Raw genomic sequence first — 25,492 nt, 5'->3', positions numbered from 1 at the left:
AATGTTAAGCCAAATATGAGCAAGAAAGCAATAACATTTTGCCACAGCCAACAAACTGCCCTTCTACAGCGCGACCTTTAGAGGTCAGGCCACCCATTGGCTTATCTAAATCCAGAGGCAATAGTATGACCAACTTGTGAGCTGGCCGACTGCCATTCAAAGGGACGGAAATGGTCGTAGGCAGCCAACATTCTTGGCTGGTACATTTTTAATAAACATAGAAAATAAGGACAGCATTTTCCACTTGGATTGCTTAATTTGGTACCCATAGCATTGGAACATTTGCTGTTAGGATAAAGATGATGTGATATATTACTTATTTCACACAGGATGGCTTAACTCTTACAAATGAGAAGTAGGTTATGGAGTCATCCGTAAGGAATTTTTATCCTTGTTTCTTGTCTCTGGCAGGAGACAGCTTGAGTCATTACAGCACTATCTCCTCCCCTTTTGGCCCTTTGTTAAGAGTTTTCCCTGAAACATAAGCTCTGTTGGATTTACTGTATTGCCATGAATGGTCTAAGGCAAATTGGTGTGACTTCTTTGTGGCTGAACACATCTTACTAATACTTTTCCAAGCTGATTCAATATGTCTTCATGTTTTTTTTTTTTCCAAGAAAATGTTCTTTGCTTGGTTTGGAGAAAAATTCTGGAGGAGCAAGTATTTTAAAATGCAGTAACTGCTAGTAAGTGGATGTCCTAGGAGCTGGGCTTTTTCATCATGTTTATAGTCTTACCTCAGTTCCTTAAGCCATTTCCCTGTTTCTACTTGTAATGTGGCAACAAGGGCATTTGAGTGGCAACCGTGTTGTCTTGCCAGTGCTTGGAGATCCTTGAACACATGCTGTGATAGTAAATTGTAATTAGATACGTGGGTGGAAAATTAGCGTTCTGCAAGTACACCATGTTTAAGGCAGAGAGGTGCGGTGCTTTTTATTTACCTGAGGCCACCCTGATCCTGGGCCGCAGCTCCAGGCCACTGCTTCTGACAGGGCCGGTTGGTCTGAGGCAGGAAGGACTTTGTAGTTAATACTGGGCTATACCATTCTATTACAAAGTCAGGTTTCCACCGAGGAGGCCTGCGACCTGTGGGCTTTGCGTTTACGAGTGGACGCTATTCTACCCCACACCACCACCATCTGATTGACGCCCACGCCTAAAGGAAAAGCACCAGAACTTTCGAAGGCATTCTGGGAGTCATGGTAGGTCCTCCATTTTGGATTAGATTCTTCAGGAATAGGAACCCTGTTAACAATCGACCTTTCCTATACTAGTCATCTCGCGCAGAGAAAAATACATCTCCTTCCTCGGAACTAATATGTCCAGCTTAAAAATGTTATTCGGCGGATTTGTTTCGGGACACCCTGCCCCAACCAAACTCCCACTATTACAAATTCTGGCTCCCCAGATGTATCCCCCCGCACACCTTAAACGAGTCAGCCTTTCAAAGGAGGCGATTTCCAGGCGGCACGAACCACGGAAAATGGAAACTATCATTAGTTCATCTCGCTCCCCGCCCCCGCCCGGGATTCCCTTTCTGCCGGTGACGACGTCGGGAAAGCGGTGGCGCCCGCCGCGCCTCTCCCCTTCCACCGCTGGCGCACACGGTCCCGCGCGGCTCCCAGCGCCCGCGTTCCCCGCGAGCCGGCCGCGTTCGCTCCGGGATGAAGTCATCCCTATACTTAGCGTGCGTATCAGCTCGTTACAGCGGCTCGGCGCGCTGGGATTCCTCGGCAAGAAAAGGAGCGAAGCAAACAATGCTGATCCATTCTACATCTCCCAGGCCGCTCCCTCCCCCCCCGCCGCCCCCCAAATCCCGCAGGCATTCCTGACGGCCGCGATGGCCACCCAGTCCCTCGCGTCCCTTTCCTGAGACAGCAACAGGGCGAGCTGAGGACAAGCCCTGGGAGCCCAGTCACGCATCCTCGCTCCTCAGGACGCTGCCCGCGGGGAGCCCGGCAGGTCCGGCTCTCTCAGTCCCTCCCCTGAACCCCACATCCTGCAGGCCAGGCCCCCCGGAGCTCCCCTCAGCCTCGGGCCGTAGGGGGAGTGTACCCGCAGCGGGTGGTGGTGGGGAGGACCGATGGCCAAGGACGGCCCCGCGGCGAGGAACCCCCGCCGTCCGCCGGCGGGCTGACGGGGAGGACGGGGCGCCCGGCGTCCCAGGGGCCGCAGGGGGCGGGGTGGGGAAAGCACAAAGAGCCTGGGCCCGGCCGCCCCTCGCGGCTCTCCGCAGTCCGGCGGGGGCCCGGCCGCCGGCGCGGGGGTGCGCCCCTCCCCCCGCACCGCCCCCTCGCCCCCGGGGAAGGAGGGGAGGAGGGCGGCGCCTGCGTGTTCCTCCGCCGCGCGCCCCGCCTCCTCCCGGGCTCCGCGCGCCGCTCCCGACTCTCCTCCCGCGCCTGCAGCAGCTGCCGGTGGCACACACAGCGGCCTCGGCGGCGGGCGCGGCGGGCGCGGCGGGCGCGGGCCTGTGGAGCGGCGGCCGGGCGCGCGGCCCCGGCGGGCACTCCTCCGCGGGCGGCCGAGGGAGCTCCGGGAGGAGGAGGAGGAGGACGAAGACGAGGAGGAGGCGGTGGGAGGCGGCGGTCGCCGCCGGGGGGACCCGCTCCGCGCCTCGGCCTCTCCGCCCCCTCCCCAGCCTTGCTCCTGCCCGCTTCTCTCACACTCCCGGGCCGGCGCCTCGGCTTTGTGCGAGGACATGGTGTAGCTCCCCTGCCGCCGAAGGAGGAGACGGACACTTGTCTCGCGGCTCGGAGCTGCGTCCCCGCCCCTGGAGGAGAGACCCTTTCGACTAGCGCCTCCCGCGTCTCCCGGCTGCTGGGGAAGCCTCGGCGCCGCCGGCACCATGAGGTGAGGGGCGCGGGGCGGGGGGCCGAGCCGGCCTTTGTGCCGCGGAACCGCGACCCCCCGCTTTCCAGGGACCCCGCCTTCCACTCCCTGTCTGCGCGTCTCCTGTTGTACGCTCTCTCCCTCTCTCTCTTTTGTCCCTTCTAATTTCTCTTTCTTTCGTCGAACCTTCTCCAACACTCCTGCTTTTGGGGGGGGGGGCTCGGTCTAGCTCCGTCGTGCTCTATTCCCTCCCCCCCCATGCTCTTTCACCCAGGATTTCCCATCCTAAATTTAATTTGCGCCTGACTCCTTCCCCCCCCCTCAGTCTTTGCAAACCAAACCCCAGAGATGGGGAGGGAGTCGAAAATCGAAATTTAAACGTGCATGTTGCTGGGAAACAGGTATTTTTTTTTTCGGTGTATTGGTAAAATTTCATGCACTTTTGGTGCGAAACTCTTGTGTTTAATTGAAAAAAGGCAGAAAAGTTTGAAAGGGTTGAAATCTTTGTGTGTAATAGTGTCCGTGGTAGGTGTGGGTGAAGGACCTGGGCAAGGTGAAAATTTCACGACTGTGGGGGAAGGGAGGAATTATTAGGTTTGGGGGGGGGGCGCAGTAAAAGGCTAGGATAAGTAAGTTGTTTGGTGTGTAGAAGTGGGGGCGGGGAGAGATTTGTTTGGAAAATCCTTCCTCCCCGATCTCCGGCTGCCTGTGTTGCATTGCACCAGCTGCTTTCCCCTTTGCTCTGTAATCAATAAAACAAGCGGATTTTTTTTAGCCCCCAAGGAAAGAATTGAATGTACATTCATAAAATATTTGTTAAAATTGGCACGGTGAAACATATGGTATGGTATTTTTCGTTTCTCTAGCCGAGAAGAATAAACCAAGATGTGGTGTGTCATTGCATTTTTTTTCTCTCAGCCTTTCCTAAGCCTGTTTTGTGTCCATACCCTGCTTCTCTTCTGGGGTTGGTGCAAGACTTCCTGAGAAATGGGACTTGGTAGACTCCCAGCTAATCCCATTCTGCGTTATCATCCTTAAGGGCCTGCCTTTTAGGTTAAACAATTGTGAATAAAGTAAATTATTCTTATTTCTCTGTCCTGGATAGTCTTACAGTTCCTTTGGATTTGAATCTCCTTTGTGTTAAAGATTAATGGCCAACCATAGCCAAGACCTTTATAATGTAATACAATGAGATTTGAATGATATAATCTGCAAAATTCCTCCCTGGCAAGAAAATGTCATGTCATTGGAATTTTTTCTTAATCGGTGTACTTTCCATTTTAAACTTTTTATTTCTATCAAGGTTGACCATGTTCCCATTTTTTTTTATATATATTTGATATGGCTGTGTTTTGTTTTCACTGAAGCTTACTGTATATTTGAATTCTGTTCTCCTCTGCAAGGTACACACCTTTTATTTCCATGCCCTTAAAAATGTTTAATGCTGTCTCTCTAAGTGGCTGACTCCTTTTCCTTGGTAATTTCACACATTATTTTCAAGTGTAATGGGTCAGTTTAAAAAGTAATTATGACCCACAAACCAGAAAATCACAATTAATCTTTATAAAATACAGTTTGAAAAACTTGAGTCATTATGTTTGAGCACTTTTTTTTTAATTAAGCTACTGATGAGTTTGGAAACTCAGGAACTGTAATAAAGTATACATTGTACATTGTAATAGCATCTGCTGTTGATTTCTGCTTTTGGGATTTAATGCTATGGGCATGTTATAGACTTGAAAATTTTACCAGGTTTTTCAAGCTTTGGGTAAATTTATGTTAAACATTGAGAATGGTAGGACAGCAAAGGTAGGTTATTTTCAAAAAAAGTATGATGATGAAGTTGTCCAATTTTAAAGATTGTAAACCAAAGAATATTTGAGTTTTGGCTATTCCGTGAAGTTTAATCACTGTCACAACATGTAGTCATGCTGTCGCAGGCGACTTATGTCTTGACAGTTAAAGTTTTTTTTTTCTAACAAACATAACTTTTGAACCCCCTCCCCCCCCCCCTCGTCCCCTGCAGTATTTCTTACGAAGAGAGGGAGGAATCACAGGTTTCCAGTGTCATAAATATAGAACATGGCATGCAGGTCTGGGAAGTTTGTTGAAGCCGTCGACAGTAATTCTTTGTAGGCTGATTTTGAATAATTTAGAGAGTAGAAAAGAGATCAGTTTGTCACCCTGGAAGGCACTGGATTTAGTGGGTGGCTGTGCCGAGTCACATAGGTGCGTGTTCAGATCCCTGTTTAAGGTAGACTGCTCTGGTCTGGGGGTAGAAGGTTCTTGTGCTGGATGCAGGCATTTTTGGGATATTTTGGTGCTAAAGAAAGGGCTTTTCGGTCATAGCAGAATTTGCTTTCAAGTACTATGGGACATCAGTGTAAGCCTTCTAAAAGGGGTCTTAGAGTTACATTCAGAGTTGGTTTTGACATTTGAAAGGCCATCCAAAACTAGTGCCTGGGCAGGAATTTGCAATGAAACTGGAGAGGATTCTGGAAAGGAGAAATGATGTTTAAGATCTTCAGGAGTAACATGCTCCTAAGATTTGATTCTGCTGATATAATCATACGCAGGCGGGACCTGGATAGTGCTTCACATTCTTGAGATAAACCTAAGTCAGTCAACACATTTAAAGCACTGTAGATAGACTTGTTAATGTTTTGCTTGAGGAAAAGTATATGGGCCAGTGCAAGAATTGAGACCAAAAAACTGGTACTTATGGGGTCTCATCTGATTTTAGTTCTGTTCTGTTTTCCATTTAAACAGTGTTTCAAAAGTGTTGTGCTTTGTGATTGAGATCTGTTTGTATATGCATGCATGTGGAAAACATTCTTTTATTTTCCATGAGTTTTTTTAAAGTGCCCTTTTATATAGTGTATGCCTTGTAAAGGACTCAAAAAGAGAGATTTGTTTATCTGAAAGGCTGAGTGACAGGGATGCTGTTCATTCCAGATAACTCTCAACATCTGGAGTTATGATAGGCTGAAGCCAGAAATGAGAACCCCATCTGGATCTCCCTTGCAGGTGACAGGAACCTCTGGCTCCTGGGCCCTTACTACTGCCTCCTAGGCGCCTTAGCAGGAAGCTGGAAATCAAAGAGTAGCTAGAACTTGAACCAGGCATTCTGTGAAGGGAAACTTGGTGTCCTAACTGACAGCTTAATCTACTGTGCCACAAATGATTGCATTTTAAAAATGTGTTGGTTAGTAAATTAAAGCTTCTTTTTCCCCCGTTTCTACAAACAGAAGAGTTTGTCTAAGATACTAGTGTCTAGCCTAGCAATTTTATTTTATATGTATATATGTATGAGATATATATATAATAGGAAAGGCAGATACACAGAGAGAAAGAGTTGCAAAAACATCTTCCATCTGCTGATTTACTCTCCAAGTGGCTGTAGTGGCTGGAGCTGAGCAAATCCAAATCCAGCAACAAGTTCTGGGTCTCCCACACAGGTTCCAGGGTCCCAAGGTAGCAGCCATCCTCTGCTACTTTCCAGGCCAACAACAGGGAGCTGGATGAGAAATGGAGCAGCTGGTGCCCAAATGGGATCCTGATGTTTGCAAGATGAGGACTTAGCCATTGAGTCATTGCATCATGCCTGAGCTAATCATTATTTTATTGTTGCATTAAAAATATTTTCTTGAAAGGCAGAGTTTGAGTTGCTGAGATCTGTGTGCTGTTTGCTTCGCCAAATGTCTGCAGTAGTGAGGGCTGGGCCTGTGGAAGCTATGAGCTGGCACACACTTGCCTCCAGGTGTGTACCTGTACAGTAGTGGGACATTGGGCAGCGCTGGGACCTCAGGTCAGGCAGATTTTGTAATAAAATGCAGGAATCCTAAGCCTGTTTTTAATGCTACACAAAGTGCTAGCCCCTCCTTGATTTTTCTCTTTTTGTTTAAGATTTATTAATTTGAAGGCAGAGTGGTAAAGGGAGGAAGGAAGAAAAAGAGATCCTTTGTCTACTAGTTTATTCCACAACTCCTCATCTGGGCTAGGTTAAAATAAGTAGCCATGAACTCCATTGGGAGGGAGAACTGAGTGATGAGGACTCAAATATTTGAGTATTATCTGCTGCCACACAGGCTTCTTAGCAGGAAACTGAATCAAGCAGAGTAGCTGGACCTCAGCCACACTGCTTATTTTAAAATAGTTTTTACTAATTTTTCTTTCCTCTGAAAGGCAGAGTGACAGAGGGAGGGACTAGGAAAAGAACCATTCGTCGGTTCACTTTATAAACGGCTGTAATGGCTAAGTGGGTCAAGTGGAAGTCAGGAATCGGGAACCCTTGTCTGGGTGTCCCATGTGGGTGGCAGAGACCTAAACACTTCACTGTTTTTCCCAGGCTTATTAGCAGGAGCTGCATCAGAAGTGGAGCACCTGCGACTTGAGCCAGTACTTCAATATGGGATGCTGGTGTTGGCTGGATCTTTCATGTCACATTGTTGCCTCCTGATTATTTTTTGGAAAAATATGTAAAGACACTTTTTTTAAAAAAAAGATTTATTTATTTTTTATTGCAAAGTCAGATAGACAAAGAGGAGGAGAGACAGAGAGGAAGATCTTCTGTCCGATGATTCACTCCCCAAGTGACCACAACGTCCGGTGCTGCACTGATCCGAAGCCAGAAACCAGGAATCTTTTCCGGGTCTCCCACATGGGTGCAGGGTTCCAAGGCTTTGGGCTGTCCTCGACTGCATTCCCAGGCCACAAATAGGGAGCTGGGTGGGAAGTGGAGCTGCCAGGATTAGAACTGGCACCCATATGGGATATCTGCACATTCAAGGCTAGGATCTCAGCCGCTAGGCCACGCCGCTGGAACCGACACATTTTTAAGAAGAATTATTTGTTTGAAAGATAGAGTTAGATGGAGAGACAGAAAAATCTCCCATGGTTCGCTTCCTAAGTGATTGCTATTGTCCTTGCAGAAGCCAGGAAATAGGAATTTCATGCAAGTCTCATGTGAGTGTAGGACCTAGGCACTTGGGCCATTTTCCACTGCTTTCCCAGGCTCATTAGAGGGCGTTAGATTGGAAGTGGAACAGTTGGGAATTGAACCGGTGCTGATGTGGGTTGTTGTTATCACAAGCAGTGGCTTAACTTGCTGTACCCTGACACGGGCCCCTAGAATTACTTGTTTAATAAGGAACAAATGGTAATAGAAGGTATTGCTCTTGTTTCAAAGCCTAGTTCTCTTTTAGACTAGTTGGTTAAATTTGTGGGCAGGGCCTGGCGTGATAGTGTAGAGGCTTAAGTCCTCTCCTTGAATGTGCTGGGATCCCATGTGGGCGCTGGTTCTAATCCAGGCGGCTCCGCTTCTCATCCGGCTCCATGCCTGTAGCCCGGGACTGCAGTCTAGGACGGCCTGAGGCTTTGGGACCCTGCACCTGCGTGGGGTATCCAGAGGAAGCTCCTGACTCCTGGCTTTGGATTTGCTCAGCTCCAGCTGTTGCGGTCACTTGAGGAGTGAACCATCAGAAGGAAGATCTTCCTCACTGTATATTCGCCTTTCCAATAAAAATAAATAAATCTAATAAAAAAATTTGGGGGCAGCTTGCTTCATGTTGGGATCTTAGTTCAAGGATGTCAAATAGGTTCTGTTTTGGTTATTTCACTTGGCAGTTGCCGTGGTGATAGGACGTTGATGCATTCCTTGACTTGAGGGCTAAGGGTGCTGTAATTCTTCTGTGTGTTTGGGACATGGGTCCCAGCGAGTAGTATTGAAGAGTGGTTCCCGGAATGCAGTTTATAAACTGCTGAAGTTCTACTGCAGCCTTATTAGGGTAGCTGCGAAGATTGCTTGTAGTATATAAAATTGGAGCCTTTGAAATACTTCTTGGGATTTTGTTAATGTTCATTTTATGGTAATGACAAACTTGTTATGTTTTAGAATGTGGTACAACCCAGGGGCAGAAGACCCAGGTTTAATATGTTGACTTGCTAGTTGAACACACTGGTAAAAACGGAGATAATCTTTATTTCACAGGATTGTTGGGTGTCAAGTGAGACACTATGAGATACAAATAAGTAGCCTCTGTTCTCGTGGGTCTGCTCTTGTGCTCGGAGCTGTTGGCAGTGACTTTCCTGCAGAGGCTTATTTTAGGAGCAGGAGCCAAATCTTCATCTTTTTGAATGTCAGTATTACAAGTGTTTATTAAGTGAATGCATGTTTTTTTTTTTTCCTTTTTTTAAGATTTGCTTGTTTTTTATTAGGAAGGCAGATTTTTCAGAGAGGAGAGGTGTTCTATCTGCTGGTTCACTCCCCAAATGCCTACAACCAGAGTTGTGCCAGGAGTTGCTTCCAGGTCTCACATGTGAGTACAGGGACCCAAGGCTTGGGCCATCATCTGCTGCTTCCCAGGCCACAAGTAGGGAGCTGGATCGGAAGTGGAGCAGTGGGGATGCCCATATGGGATGCCAGTGCTGCAGGTTGAGGATTAGTGTGTTGTATCGCTGCTCTCGTCCCAAGTAAATAAACCTTAAGAGTAAATTAATAGAGAATGTTGAATGAACTTTATATAGTATTCAAAGTTTTTAATACCTTATCAGATCAGTTGATGCAAGTAAAATAAGTAGGCAGCAGCTATTTAGCTGGTATAGAAAAAAATCACATATTGGATTGATGGCTTTAATAATTTATCCTTCACAGAGCTTAAAATGGGTGATTGTATAACTTGTGGAACACACAGTCTTCATCATGAGTATAATAGGTTTTGGTAAAATGTGATTTCAATTTTTATGTGCTTGCAGGGGAGTAAAAGGATAGTTAAGCCCCTCTTGGGCCAATTTATAATGTTGTTTTTGAAATTGTTGGAATTGAGTAGAAGCAAAAATGAAAGAATCTACATCTCAGTGGGTGCTTCTCAAATGTGGGTTCCCAGAGTTTCTTCCAGAAGCCAGCCCGGGATTCCTTGTGAGACCTGGAAGTAGTGCCTGGCTGACCCCCAGCAGCTATTCCTGCGCACTGTGTTCCCTCGCCGCCCCCCCTTCCACCCCGCATTTATTACCCTGTTTGGCAGTGACCTGAATCTGTTTGTCTCTCTTCATTGTAAGCTCCTTCATGGCAGGGACTGTATTTTTTTATATTCATGGTAACAACACAGTGCTTGGCAAATAGTGAATGCCCATATAAGTATTTGACTTGGCTTTGTTCTTTTGTAGAATATATTTAACAATAACAGTCATCATTTGGGAGCACATGGATTATTCCAGAACTTTACTGGGTAATGTAGGCTGTAATACAGTATTTGGCAGATACTAAGTGCTAGCAAATTATTTGATTAAACAAACCCTACCATCCTGAGACAGGAACAGTGTACTTATACACAAAGCTCAAAAGTGGGCAGTGTCAACTTGGGTTTGTCTAACTTTGAAGTGCTTTTGGGAGGATACCATGTTTCCTTGACTTTGTCATTCAATACTGAATTAATAGACTATCATTCTTTGTTTTTAGTCTCTTTGATCAAAGAAATCACAGATATTTTGAGCAGCAAGCTTATGTACCCTCTTTTGGTTTAGCTTATTTCTATTCCATTTAAAACCTGTTTTGTTTTGGTTCTTATCATGGGTTGAAATACCAATAGCTGGATAGATGAGAATATTCATGAAAGATGATAGCTAGCTGGGGCTGTTGCCATAATAAGAACACCATAGGTTTGGAGTTTTGACAATAGAATTTCTTTTTCACAGCTTGGAGGCTGCAGTCCCAGATATGCTTAGGTTCTGGTGGCATCTCCCTTTCCTGGCCTGCAAAGCATGGCCTTTCTACTGTGTCCTTGGGTGGTTTGATGTGGTAATATGTTTTTCCGAACTTCTGAGAAGGCCACCAATTGTACTGGACTAGGATCCCATTCTTAGGGCCTTGCTTAACCTTGACTAGCTCTTAAAATTCCTGTTTTTAAATACAGTGTCATTGGGGTTAGGGTATCATTTGGACTGGCAGATATGTCTACACTTTTTTTGTCAGTATGTACAACTGGTAGAAGAAGATGATCTATGTAATATAGGAGAATTATAGGCAGATTTTAAGTAAGTGCATGTAGATACCATTTATGAAGAAAGGTAGATTGTAGGGGAGGGAGGACCTGGCGTATGTAAGAGGCATCTTAGATTTTCTAGAAATTTACATTGGAAATTTTGCACAGTGTTGGATAAAGAGTTAAAACTGAAGTTAGCTCTAGGTTCGAATTCTGGTCTTAGCATTTACTGATTTAATATTTACTGATTTACTTGTAAATTAAAGCTTTTAGAAACTTGAATTTCTTCTGTAAAATGAAAATAATTTCTGTATTATCATTTTTGGGACAAATAAAATTCTGTCATAAAACCTGGTATGCAGAATGGGCTTGATAAGAGTAAATCTAAGAAAATATGGAAGAATATGGGCCTGGCTCAATAGCTAGTGGCTAAATCCTTGCCTTGCATGTGCCAGGATCCCATATGGGCACAGGTTCGTGTTTTGATGGCTCTGCTTTCCATCCATATTCAGCTCTCTGCTTGAGGCATGGGAAAGTAGATGACCCAAAGGCTTGGGACCCTGCATCCACATGGTAGACCTGGAGGAAGCTCTTGGCTCCTGGTTTTGGATCAGCTCAGCTGCAGCTGTTGGTGGCCCCTTGAAGAGTGAACCAGTTGACATAAGATCTCTGTTTGTATTTCTTTCTCTCTGTAAATCTTTAAGTTTATGTTAAGAATGTGATCTACTATAAAAAGTGATGTAGCTGCTTTAGAAAATGGTTTAGCAGTTTGCCAGAAAGTTAAAATAGTTATCCTGTGACCTTAATATATGACCTAGTGATTCTACCATTACTTGTGAGAAGAAATGAAGACTTGTTCACACAAGAATGTGTGTACAAATAACCATGGCATTATTCTTAATAGTCAAAAATTAGGAATAACCCACATGTTCCTAAGTTGATGAATGGACAACAAAATATGATTTATCCATATACTTGTGACCAAAAACAAGTACTGACATTGGGCATGTCGGATAAACCTTGAAAACCTAAGTCAAGGAAACCAGACACAGAAGTCCATGTCTGGAGTGGGCATTTTGTGTGGTAGTTAAGATGCCTGCTTCCCACATTAGATTATCTAGGTTTGAGTGCTTGCTCTGCTTCTGACACAAGCTTCCTATTCTTGCAAACCGTGGCTGCAATGTTGTTAATACAGGTTGTTGGTTCCAGTCAGTGGGGGAGTGTGCTCTCTCTCTAATTAAGAAGGGCCATCTATTAAACTAAGCCATATGGGGCCTGGCAACGTGGTCTAGTGGCAAAAGTCCTCGCCTTGAACGGGCCAGGATCCCATATGGGTGCCAGTTCTTTTCCTGGCACCTCCACTTCCCATCCAGCTCCCTGCTTGTGGCCTGGGAATGCAGTCGAGGACGGTCCAAAGCTTTGGAATCCTGCACCCACATGGGAGACCGGGAATGAAGTTCCTGGCTCCTGGCTTCGGATCGGCGCAGCATCGGCCGTTGTGCTCACTTGGGGTGTGAATCATCGGACGGAAGGTTGTCCTCTCTGTCTCTCCTCCTCTTTGTCTATCTGACTTTGTAATAAAAATAAATAAATCTTTAAAAATAAAATAAGCCATATGGAGTTTCTGGAATATACAGATTCATGGAGGCAAGAAGCAGGTAAGTAATGGCTAGGCGTGAGAAAGGAATGAGAAGTGGCTGCTGTTGTGGGTAAAGGTTTTAATTCTGGGATGGTACAATCACAGTGGTGTGATTACTCAGCTTCGTGAATATATCAAGTTACTGGGGCCCTGGTGTGATAGCCTAGTGACTAAAGTCCTTGCCTTGCACACACTGGGATCCCTTATGGCTACTGGTTTGAATCCTAGCTGCCTCATTTCCCATCCAGCTCCCTCTGTGGCCTTGGAAAACAGTCCAGGATGGCCCAAAGCCTTGGGATCCTGCACCTGCTTGGGAAACATGAAAGAAGCTCCTGGCTTCAGATCGGCACAGCGCTGATTCTTCTTACCACTAGGGAATCATCAGACAGAAGATCCTCCTCTCTGTCTCTCCTTTTCTCTGTATATCTGACTTTGCAATAAAAATATTTTTAAAGTTGCTTTCAAATAATGAATTTTATAATATATGAGTTATGTCTTATAATACCCTGTCCCCACCCAATCCTTAAGTGATGATTAATTAAAATATGTTTTAAATTTATTTGAAGGAGAGACTCTTTCATCCTTCCCCAGATTGCCACAACAGCCAGCACTGGGCCAGGTGAAACCTCGAGTCAGGAGCTTCATCCATATCTTCCACATGGGTGACAGGGACCCAAACACTTGTGCCATCTTTTGCTTTTGCCAGGCCATTATTAGGAAGCTGGATTGGAAGTGGGGTGATTGGAACACAAACTGATAAAAATGTTGTTTGAGAGACAGAAGACTCATCCCCTGGTTGACTCCCCAGATACCTGCATTGCTGGGAACCCAGTCCAGGTCTGCCATGTGGGTGGCAGGGCTGCATGAGGAGGAAGTGGAATCAGGAGCAGGACTGTGGCTTGGACTCAGCCACTCCAGTTTAGAAAACCAGCTTCTCCATCAGTGTGTTAGCTGCCAAACCAAATCCCTGCCCCACTTTTGATTTTTGATTTGTTGCTGTTGTTTTTATTACATTGAATTAATATTTTATTTTTTTAACTTTTAACATTCATTTACTTGGAAGGCAGAGATATCTTCCACTTGTTGGATCATTCCCCAAATACCTGCAACAGTCAGGGCTGGAGCAGACTGAGGCCAGGAAGAAGCCTTTTGCTCCATCCAGGTCTCCCAAGTGGGTGGCAGGGATCCACATATGTGAGCCATCATCTGCATTCACAGGAAACTGGATTAGAAGCAGAGCTGGGACTCAAGCCAGTCATCCCAATATGAAATGTGGACATCACAAGTGGTATCTCGACTGTTGTGTCAAGGTCTGTGTCTGGGTTACTATTTCATGATTTCTGAAAAGCAATTGCAGACAAACTATTGAACCAGGCAGGTGACTGTACTGAAGCGGAAGCCTTGGTAGTGATGCCTCTGAGAGGCGTGTGCCACTTTAGGAGCTAGAGCTTTGTGCCAGCGTGGTAGTTACCTCTGGTAGCCCTGTTACAGTTCGGGATGACTGTTACTAATAAAATGTGATGAAATTGCAGATTCTTCAGAAAGCTTTAGTTGAAGTGATGATTTCCTTTAGTCTTTTTACAGTATCCTTGAATACCAAGGAGTATAGTCTTTGTGAAATGAAGTAGAAAGGATGACATTGAAATTTTAAAAACTATTAAAAAATTATTTGAAGGAGAAGTAGAATAACCAGAACTTGAACTGGTACCCATCCATACGGAGTTCTGGTATTTCAGGCGGTCGCTTAATTTGTTGTGTAGTAACGCTGGCCCGTAAGTTTTTGAGAGAGGGAATTTTTCTGTGTAGGTTTTATAATGATTAAATATTGCTTATTTGAGTGCTTACTTTGTTCTGCACTTGTAACGTGTCTTGATTAATTTTTAAAAAAGATTTCTACTATTGTGAAGCAGTATAAATTATATATAAGGTCCAGCAAGCATACTGATCTTAAAAGCTCAAATTCAAGCTATCTAGAATTTTAGTATTTTGATACTTAATTTTGTATACTTTTTGTAATGCATACATAGTCATAAGTGTGCTTGTGTATCTATATAAGTAAAGTGAGATTGTACTGTTGATAAAAATGAAGTTGGAGGTGGATATTTGGCTAAGTAAGTTGCTCCGTGGGTGCCTGTAGTGCATGCTGGAATACTAGTTGGAGTCCCTGCTTCTCTATCTCTTGTCCCACTTGATGCTAAAATACATCTTTAGGGAGTAGTAGGTGATTTTTTAAAAAAGATTTATCTTCATTGCAAAGTCAAATAGAAAGGAGGAGAGACAAAGCAAGATCTTCCGTCTGTTGATTTACTCCGCAGCTGACCACAACAGTTGGAGCTGAGTCGATCCGAAGCCAGGAGCCAGAAACGTCTTCCAGGTCTCTCACGTGGGTGCAGGGTCCCAAGGCTTTGGACTGTCCTCAACTGTTTTCCCAGGCCACAGGCAGGGAACTGGATGGGAAGTGGAGCTGCCGGGATAAGAACCAGCATCCTGGGATAAGATCCTGGGGCATTCAAGGTGAGGACTTTAGCTGCTAGGCCACTGTGCCGGTCCCAGTAGTAGGTGATTACTCAAGTGCTTGTGTCCTTGCCACCCATGTGGGACACATGCATGAAGTTCTGGCTTCTGACTTAAACTTGGTGCAGCCCAGGCTGTTGCAGTCATTTGGGGAATGAAACCAACAGGTTAGAAGATCTCTGATTTGTTTTTCTGACTTTCAAGTAAATGAAAATTTAAGAAAAAGCAAAATGAAGCTGTCTTATGTCTTTTGTGCCTGGGCTTTTCTCACATAATTCTCACCAGTAAATATAGTCGGGTAATTTTGGTGCCTACATGGTGCTTCATTGCTTCGGTGGAGACTTTACCCACTTGATCTCCTAAGGATGGGCTTTTAGATTTGTCTCGCTGTATTAGAAAAAACTGCTGAGATTCTGATGAAGCATCTGTATTCCATGTCATCATGGCTGAGTTTGATACCTCGTCTGGCCTCCTGCCTCCAGCTTCCCTCTAATGCAAGCCTGAGGAGCAGTGATAATGGCTCAAGTAATTGGGTTCCTACCACCTATGTGGAAAACCTCCTTGTAATCTTCTTGGTTTACAGCTTGGCTCACAGTTCCTACACCTGTCCAGACCCAGCCTTGGCTTTGTTGGCCTTGTTGGGAAGTGGACCAGCAAATGTGATTGCTGTCTCTGTGCCTCAGAACAACAAAGTGCTATGGGCAGATGTTTTTGGATAGATGTCTTTGTGCACATATATAATTATGTGTTAGGGTAGATTTCTGGAAATAAAGTCAAAGAGCAGTGTTTCCTGCTCTCCTGTATCTACCCTATCAGCATCCTGCCAGACTGGCCTCCATTTGCTTCTGTTCATCTCACTGACTTGCCAAGTCCAGACTACTGTTAAATCTCATCTGAACATCAGTGTTCCTCATTGACATTCTTGTCTGTTCTCTGTGCTTTAGATCCACCGATTTTAGAGATTAAATGTTTTTATACTTCTCTGAAAGCCTTCAGTGACACCTTATTCTTATTCTAAAATCAACTTAATTATAAAGACTAGATGATTAAGATCCTGTGATTTGAACCTACAGTTCTCTCTGTGTATGCATAAATATTTGAATAGGAAGTGCAAATGAAATTAGCAGAAGAGATGGGCTGATGGAGTGGTGGCACAGCACACTAATCTTCCATCACTTGGTGCTGGCATTCCCTGTGCATGCAGTTTCATGTTCCGGTTGCACCAGTCCAATCCAGCTCTCTGTTTATGGCCTGGGAAAGCGGTGGAGGATGACTTAAGTTCTTTGGAGCTGGAAGAAGCTCCTGGCTCTTGGTTAACAATCAGCTCTGAGCATTGTGGCCTTTTGGGGAGTGAATCAGTGAATGGAAGACCTCTATATGTTTCTCTTCTATAAAATCTGCCTTTCAAATAAAAATAAATCTTTAAAGCAATTCAAAAAAAAAAGAGATTTCACGACTAGAGAAAATTATATCAGTTTTTGAGATACATTACAAGGTAGATGAGAGTTCCAGTTTCCCTGCTCTGGCCAACTCAGGTGTTATATGCTTTTTTAATCTTTGCTAATCTTAGAGGAAGAGGTGTAATTGCATTGTTTTGTTTTATATTTCTTAGATTATTAGTAAGGTTAAACAGTTTTCATCTCTATAGGAACACTTTTGTGTAAATATCTGTTGATGTGCTCTCTGTGGACAATGTCTTACAATGACTTTGAAATATCTTAATAAAAATATTAACCTTTCATAATAAATATAAAACTGTATGTTATCTATCCTGTTAGCAAACTGCCTCTAAACCTTGCTTTTTTTTCCCCCCTTTGTTTTTAAAGATTTATTTATTTTTATTGGAAAGACAGATTTACAGAGAGAAGAAGAGACAGAAAGATCTTCTGTCTGCTGGCTCACTCCCCAAATGCTGCAATCATCATAACTGAGCCGATCCGGAGGCAGGAGCCTGGAGCTCTGCCTAGGTCTCCCATGTGAGTGCAGGGTCCCAAGGCTTTGACCCATTCTTGGCTGCTTTCCCAGGCCACAAGCAGGGAACTGGATGGGACATGAAGCAGCTGGGACACTGACTGGCATTCATATAGAATCTTGGTGCTTGCATTGGGGAGAACTAGCTAATTGATCATCAGGCTGGGCCTCTCAAAACCTTGTAAAATGTGAATGAATTGACGGGCAGTTCTTTTCCTACCTGAGTTCATTAATTCGACAAGAAGGGATTTATCTTATCTGGCCTTCTCCCCGAATCTGTCACTTGGTGAGAGTGTCCTTCTCATGAGAGCATGCATCAGTATGAAAACTCTTCTCACACCTGTGCTTGTCACATGTTCAAGTGCAGAGGTGAGTTGGTGTGGAAGGAGACACCACAGAAGCTTGTCAGGAGGTGTGATTCATTGGAATTCAGATGGAAACTCTAGATGTACTTTGTAAACATGCTACTTTTTTTTTTTTAAGATTTATTTATTTATTGGAAAGTCAGATATACAGAGAGGAGGAGAGACAGGAAGATCCTCCATCCGATGATTCACTATCCAAGTGAGCGCAGTCCTCAACTGCTTTCCCAGGTCACAGAAAGTGAGCCGGATGGGAAGTGGAGCTACCGGGACCAGAACCGGCGCCCATATGGGATCCCGGGGTGTTCAAGGCGAGGATCTTAGCCACTAGGCCACACCGCTGGGCCCTAAACATGCTACTTTTAATTTTGTTTGTTTTGGTTTAGAAGGCTTACAATTTGATGTCAATCCATCAGTCTTCATTGTTTCTGTCTTTAGTGTTTTGTGATCCCATACCTAAAATTAGCATACGTATTCTTCTCTTTTACTTGTACACTGTTTTTTACATATATACTTTCATTTTATGTTTGAATTTAAGTCACCTGAAATTAATGGTGTTAAGATGGAAGCTTGCAGGCCCGGCGCGATGGCCTAGCGGCTAAAGTCCTTGCCTTGAATGCACCAGGATCTCATATGGGCACTGGTTCTAATCCCAGCAGCCTTGCTGCCCATCCAGCTCCCTGCTTGTGGCCTGAGGAAGCAGTCGAGGATGGCCCAAAGCTTTGGGACCCTGCACCTGCGTAGGAGACCTGGAGGAAGCTCCTGGCTCCTGGCTTTGGATTGGCACAGCATTGGCCATTGCGCTCACTTGGGGATTAAATCAACAGATGGAAGATCTTCCTCTCTGTCTCTCCTCCTCTCTGTATATCTGACTTTGTAATAAAAATAAATAATACATCTTTGAAAAAAAAAGATGGAAGCTTACTGTATCAAGTATTTGGCCATTTCTCAGCATATGTGGTTTAATTTTCCACAGGTTTGAAAGTATACTAAATTTGGACGGTTGGTGCTATGGCATGGTAGGCTAAGCCTCCTCCTATGGTGCTGACATCTCATGTGGGCATTGGTTCACTTCCCAACTGCTCCATTTCCAGAGCAGGATGACTGAAGCCGTTGGGCCCTTGCATCAGGTGGGAGACCCACCAGAGGCGGTTTCTTGCTCCTGGCTTTGGATCAGATCAGTTCCGGCTGTCAGCATTTGGAGAGCGAACCAGTGGATGCAGTACCTCTCTTTTTGCTTCTCTCTGTAACTCTGCCTTTAAAAAAAAAAAACCATATATATATATATATATATTAAAGTAAAGAACATTCTGAATAATTAATTCTGCCTCTGGACTCATTAATTGTGTAATTCTGTACTGCAACTCATTGTTTGTTATACATTTTGGTAGTAATAGAGGCAGGTACTCTTTAAGACTTCATTTGTTATTCCATTTAACACATTTCCAGGTTAGTTTTAGAACCCTTGGGCCAGGCTCCATGGCACTCTCCATAAGAGAGTGTTGGTTTCAGTTCTATTACTCAATTTCTGACCAAGCAGAAAATGACCTATACACTAAACCCCTGCTGCTCATATAGGAGACGAATTGTGTTAATGTATTAATATGTACAAGGGAGAGAATTAGTCCTTTTATAATATCAGGTTTTCTGCTCTTCATATAAGGTTTTTAGATTTAATTTTTATTAGGATACAGGAATTTGTTTCTAGTGTTAGAAGTCTGATATACCTTTAAAATGTTTAAAAATGTTCTTATATTTTTAGAAAATAAATGCATAATTTTTAATATGTAAAAATTATGTGTTAAACAAAAAGTATGGGTATGGATATATGTTTTTGGCTTGTTTTATCATAAGTACATCTGTTCTCATTTTCCCTGGTCTTAGTTTTATGTAAAATGCATGTACTTGTATTTAAAACAAAGCTTCTGTTTTTAAGATATTTTTCCTTTGCTAATTGATTCCAAGTTTTGAGATTTGTGTTGCTGTTTTCCTATAGTTGAAAAACAAAGCTCATAGTTACTGAGCACCTACTGCCTGAAAGCTTTACATTGGGACTTAATATTGCTCTGACAGCTTGTAAGTTAGAAACTCTTGTCATCCTCACTGTAGAGGTGAGCACACCAAGGCACAGAGAAGTAAATGGCTTGTTCAGGGACCCCCCGTGGGTATGCAGTCGACTTACGAAGTTGAAAGTGTGGTTCCACAGCCCATGGTTTGAACCAGTAAGCTTTTGAGCCTCTGGTTTGTGAACCTAGGCATATATTTGACTTTACTAAATATTGATGTGAACGTGAGCATTTTTCCTTGTGATTTCATCATATACAGGGTCTTTATTTTCTGAATATAATTGTTAGAGAACAAGGCCATGTAGAATGAATTGACCTAGAACGTTTCAGAGATAAGAATGCACAGCAGGGGTACAGAGAAAATGTTTTATTTGGGTTTAATTTTGAAAAGTGAAACAAAATTATGAGAACATTCAACATTCATTTTTTAGTTGCAGCTGTGTATCAGGTTCTTAGAGTGGAAGATGAATTAATGAAGTGTGGGTTGCTTTTAAGAGTTTTTTGCATAATTTCTCTGGCAAAACTGGAAGGTAGCATGAAACTTTATTGTTGATGTTATTACGGACTTTTCCAGGATGACAAAATCCTTTTCATCACAGTGTTCACAAGGGCCTCATTAGTTTTCTTAGGTGTTTCCCTCTTTTCCTCCTCCCCCTTCCTTTCTAATAAAATTTAAATAAATCTTTAAAATGTTACTTACTTGAAGAATCAGAGTTACAAAAAGATGGGGAGAAACTGAGAGAAAGATATCTTGATCCACTGGTTCACTCTCCAAATAGCTGCAGTGGCCAGAAGTAAGGCCCATCTGAAGCCAGAAGCCAGAAGCCAGGAGCCAGGAGTCAGGAACTTCTTCTGGGTCTTCCATGTGGGTACAAAAATTTGGGCTGTGCTCTGCTGCTTTCCCAGGCACATGAGCAGAAAGTGGGATTAAAAGTAGGGCTTCTGAGATTTGAACTGGCGCCGTTGGATGCTACCTGGTGCCATAGATAGCGGCTTTACTGGCTGAGCCACAGCCAGTATCCAGTATCCAGTCAGTATCCCTCATAGATCTTTACTTTTGTCAGTGGCTTTGCCATTGGCTGGAAGCATTTTCATCATTTTCAGTGACATCATAAAGGCATGCCTCTTTGGGAAGGGTTACACTCAACCTTGTAGGTGATTTGCATTGTGTTACATTGGGTTGGAAACACCTGCTATGGTTGAGACTGACAGGGCGAAGGTGAAGTAGACTGAAGTAAAGGCTAATGCTGTCTTGGAAGGGATGTTTGCTGGGGACTCAATATATGCATGGTTAGTTCATTATTTCTTACTCTTATGTTAGGGTTACTTAGCTTGCTTGGTAACTTCTGGAATCTCACAGTGATGTTTTTGTATTAGTATTCTTGTGCCTACCTGATTGTATAACATTGTTATATATATGTTGTTTGGGATTCTCTAATTTATTTTACTAGTATTATTAGTTAGCTAATCTGATAGTTTCCTGAAATTCAGGTTTAATCAGTACGCTTAGGTCTGAAATACTTCAATGACTTCTGGTACTCTTAGAATTGAGGTAAAATTTATCATGGCCTAAGTCCTAATGGTTCTTCTTGTTCTGTGATTCCAGTGTTAATAAAATGGCTTAGTAAGCCTAATACCCAAAAATCATTATAAATGTAGGCATTTGGTTTAGTAATTAAAAAGTAACTTGGAGTGTGTGTGTGTTGAATTTTAGCCCTGGTCCTGATTCCAACTTTTTTTTTTTTTTTTTATTGGAAAGTTAGATATACAGAGAGAAGGAGATATTGAAAGATTTTCCATCCTCTGGTTCATCCCCCAATTGGCCACAAGGATTGGAGCAGAGCTGATCTGAAACCAGGAGCCAGGAGCTGCTTCTGGGTCTCCCACACAGGTTTAGGGTCCCAACGCTTTGGGCCATCCTCTACTGCTTTCCCAGGCCACAGATAAGGAGCTGGAAGGGAAGTGGAGTTCATATCTGGGATATGAATTGATACCCATAAGCTATCCTAGTGCATGCAAGGTGAGGACTTAAACCACTAGACTGCTGTGCCAGGCCCTGATTCCAACTTTCTAAGGTGCACTCTGGGAAGCAGCAAGTGATGGCTCAAGGTATTGGATCGCTGTCACCCATGTGTGAGTCCTGGGTTGAGTTCTCAGCTCTTGGCTCAGACTATGCAGTTGGGAGTTTGAGGAGTGAATCAGCAGATCAGAGGTTTTTCTCTACATCTCAAATAAGTAAAATAAGCTAAAAATAAAAAAGTTGAAGGGTAGGGCCCAGCGGCATGGTGGCCTAGCGGCTAGAGTCCTCTTATTGAACATGCAGGGATCCCATATAGGCACCGGTTCTAATCCCGGCAGCTCCACTTCCCATCCAGCTCCCTGCTTGTGGCCTGGGAAAGCAGTCGAGGACGGCCCAAAGCCATTGCGCTCACTTGGAGAGTGAATCATCAGACGGAAGATCTTCCTCTCTCTCTCTCTCCTCCTCTCTGTATATCTGACTTTCCAATAAATAAATAAATCTTGTAAAAAAAATTAAAGGGTAAGCTAGAAGGAAGAGAGTATCACTAACACAATTATTATAAATAAGAAATGTTAACTATATATGCAGACATGACCGATTTCCTTAGGATTAGTTTAGTAGAGCAGGAGACAGTCTTTAGAAATGTGAAGAACCATAAATTGTACCATGAGGAAAGGGAGCATTTTAGCTATTTGTGATTGTCTTCTAAATGTCATTCTTAACAATAAATGACAAAATTTTTCTTAAGATTTCCTTTAGTTATACCACATTGGGAAGCAGTTAAATCAGAAATGGAGCAGTTGGGTCTTGAACCGGCACCTGTGTGGAATGCTGACATTGCAGGGTAGTGGTTTAATTCAATAGACACAGGGTCAGCCGCCAGTATTTTTTTTTTTAAGTGTGTTGGCATTAATATATGCAAAACATTTGACATGAATGATTAAATCAGTCTGATTAGCATGTCTGATGCCTCACCTGTGGTGATGCAGTTAAAGTTTAGTTATTTTTTTCTTTAAATTTTACTTCTCTTTATTATTATTATTTTATGATACAGTTCCATAGGCCCTGGGATTTCCCTTATCCACTCCCCAGTTCCGTCCCCCTCACTGAGTTCCCCTATATCATTACTACAGTATAGTTCTTCATACAGTCATATGTGTCATTGCAGGCATGGACAATGGCAGGTGATTTGAGTATAGATCCATGCTGTACAGGAGATCTCATGCCATTGTGATTTTGTATTGCTTTGTGAATGTTATTTTCTCCTTCAAAGGAAGGCTTTCTGATTTTTTTTTTTAACTTTGTTACTCTGGATGTGAAAATCTTTTGAGGCATTTTCATTTTGGGGGAAAATAGTGTAATAGAGTGATTCTGCTGTTTACTGACTTGGAGCCTCCATTTCTGTGACTGCAGCATGGGCTTATTCATTGCCTTGTTTTGAGATTTGCCATAATATGTTGAGGATTTGTGGATTTGGTGTGTTCCACCTTAGTTTTCTTTATGTTGTACTACACACACGCGTGCGCACACACACACACACTCTTTCTCTCTTGTATGTATTTTAAATGTGAGTCAAGCTCCTATGATTATTTCTTTTTAGCTGGTAATATGAATGTTTCTGTTTTTAGGCATTCTACAAACAAGTCTCTGTTCTTAGAGTACCTATATTTTACATCTTAAGATGAATCTAAGAATCTTCAAGCTAGTACACTCTGTACTCTAGACAGTGTTATTTTTGTCACTGGGAACAGGTCCTTCTCAATGGCTGCCTTTTTTCTTTCATTCTATTTTCAGTTTTAAATGCTTGATTTCTATGTGGTCATCTGCCCTTTCTTTCCTCTTAAGCCTTTACCTGTAACCCATGGTAAACAGAAGAGGTGTCTCAATTTGGCATTTAGGGCCTGGGCCCTTTGCAGAAAGTCCAAGTGTGCCTTGAAGAGTCTGTGAATTCTCTTCTGAAGAAGGGATGGTGTGTGTGTTTAAAGATTTATTTGTTTAATACCCGCCATAGTGGCTTAGTAGCAAAATTCTCTCCTTGCAAGTGCCAGGATCCCATTTGGGTTCCAGTTCCTGTTCCAGCTGCTCCACTTCCTGTCCAGCTCCCTGTTTGTGGCCTAAAGCCTTCAGACCCTGCATCTGTGTGGGAGACCTTGAAGAAGCTCCTGGTTCTTGGCTTCACATTGGCTCAGCTCAGGCTATTGTGGCCATTTGGGGAGTAAACCAGCAGAGTGGAAGATCTTTCTCTTTGTCCCTCCTTTTTCTGTAAATCTGAGGTGTAAATCTAAAAAGAAGACTTATTTATTTATTTGCAAGTCAGAGTTAGAGAGAGGGAGACAGGCAGGCAGACACACATGCACGTCCATCTGCTGTTCACTTTCTAAATGGCTTCAAGGGCCAGTACTAGGGCTGACTGAAGCCAGAAGCCAGAGTTTCATACTGATCTCTGTGTGGGTACAGGGGCCACGCACTTGGGCTATCTCTTTGTACTTTCCCATGTCATTAGCAGGGAGCTGGATCAGAAGTGGAGGAGCTGGGACATTAACTAGCATCTGTAGGGATGCTGGTACCATAGGCAGCAGCTTTACCTGTTACAGCACAGTGCTGGTCCCAGAAGGATTTGCATGTTGTTTCCCAAAGATAGAGGTGAAATTTGAATCTCCTGGCTTTGGCTGTCTGCGCTGTGGACAGCTGCCGTCTCTGGGCTCACCTCAGTCCCAAGCTCGCTGCAATTTCCTCTTCTAGTTTGTCTCTGGTAGTCCTTCCAGGTTGTCTTTCTCCACTGAATGTGTAGTATCTGTTGGCCATCCAGCTCATTTGACACATCAGATGTTATTTTTGCTCAGAAAATGAAATATATGTTCATTTGACTCAAGCACATTTCCCTCAGCACATTGTATTATATTGGTATGAACAGGGACTTTGGTAACTTTTGTGGCTAAATTAAAAAAAAATTCAACTCATTTTTGATCTAGGCATTCTCATTTTAAATTCATTAGCTAAGACTAAATATGGGCAGTGTATTGAACAGTTTTGTATTAAATGTAAAATTTTTTATATCCCTTCTGTAAAAGTTAAAGGTGTAAATGACAAAGTAAAAATGGCATAGCATTTGGACACTTTTAAAAAAATGATTTATTTATTTTATTGGAAAGTCAGATATACAGAGAGGAGGAGAGATAGAGAGGAAGATCTTTCGACCGATGAGTCACTCCCCAAGTGACCCCAGTGGTTAGAGATGAACTAATCTGAAGGCATGAGCCATGAGCTTCTTCTGGGCTTCCCTCATGCTGCAGGGTTCTAAGACTTTGGACAGACTTTGGGCTGTCCTTGACTGCTTTTCCCAGGCCGCAAGCAAGGAGCTGAATGGGAAGCAGGGCCACTTCCTCATATGGAATTCTGGCTCTTGCAAGGGGAGTGCTTTAGCTACTAGGCTACCACGCAGGGCCCATTTTAATTCATATTGAAATTGTAAAGGCAAAGAGCCAGCATTGTGGCATAGAGGGCTAAGCCACTATCTGCAACACTGGCATCCTTATGGACACTGATTTTTTTTTGTCTTACTGGTTGCACTGCTGATCCAGCTCCCTGCCCATCTCTGAGAAAGCAGTAGAGGATGGCCTAAGTGTTTGGGCCCCTTTCCACCCGCATGGCTTCTGGCTCCTGGCTTCAGCTTGACCTACTGTTCAGCTGTTATCATTTGGGAAGTGAACCAGTAGATGGCAGATCTCTCTTTAACTCCCCAACCCCCCCTCCCCTCATTTCTTTCTCTCTCTGCAATTCCGACTTTTAAGTAAATTTTTAAGAAAGGTACAAAAACAACACATTGAATGTATATATTTTGATTTTATTTTTATACAATTTGAGTGTCCTGTTATGCACTTTGCAGTGATTCTCTTTTTTTTCTTTTAAAGATTTATTTTTATTATTTTTTCATTGGAAAGGCGGATATACAGAGAGGAGAGGCAGAGAGGAAGATCTTCCGTCCGATGATTCACTCCCCAAGTGAGCGCAATGGCCGATACTATGCCGATCCGAAGCCAGGAGCCTCTTCCGGGTCTCCCACGCGGGTGCAGGTTCCCAAAGCTTTGGGCCGTCCTCGACTGCTTTCCTGG

The 25,492-nt window shown here is 43.5% G+C and overlaps 1 protein-coding gene across 1 annotated transcript in view; it reads left to right on the top strand.

Annotated features, from left to right (window-relative positions):
• Positions 1-2,845: 2,845 nt before the first annotated feature.
• Positions 2,846-25,492, top strand: part of ENAH (ENAH actin regulator) — a 135,790-nt gene continuing 113,143 nt past the window's right edge. Inside the window, exon 1 of the mRNA XM_040968285.1 lies at positions 2,846-2,850. Coding sequence (XP_040824219.1) covers positions 2,846-2,850 — 5 coding nt within the window. The remainder of the gene's footprint in view (positions 2,851-25,492) is intronic.

The sequence above is a fragment of the Ochotona curzoniae genome, unplaced genomic scaffold (assembly GCF_017591425.1).
Source record: "Ochotona curzoniae isolate NIBS_2020 unplaced genomic scaffold, NIBS_Ocur_1.0 scaffold_4683, whole genome shotgun sequence".
NCBI classification, from domain to species: Eukaryota; Metazoa; Chordata; class Mammalia; order Lagomorpha; family Ochotonidae; genus Ochotona; species Ochotona curzoniae.
The sequence above is the reverse complement of the archived record's forward strand: the minus strand, read 5'-3'. Positions and strand labels throughout refer to the sequence as shown.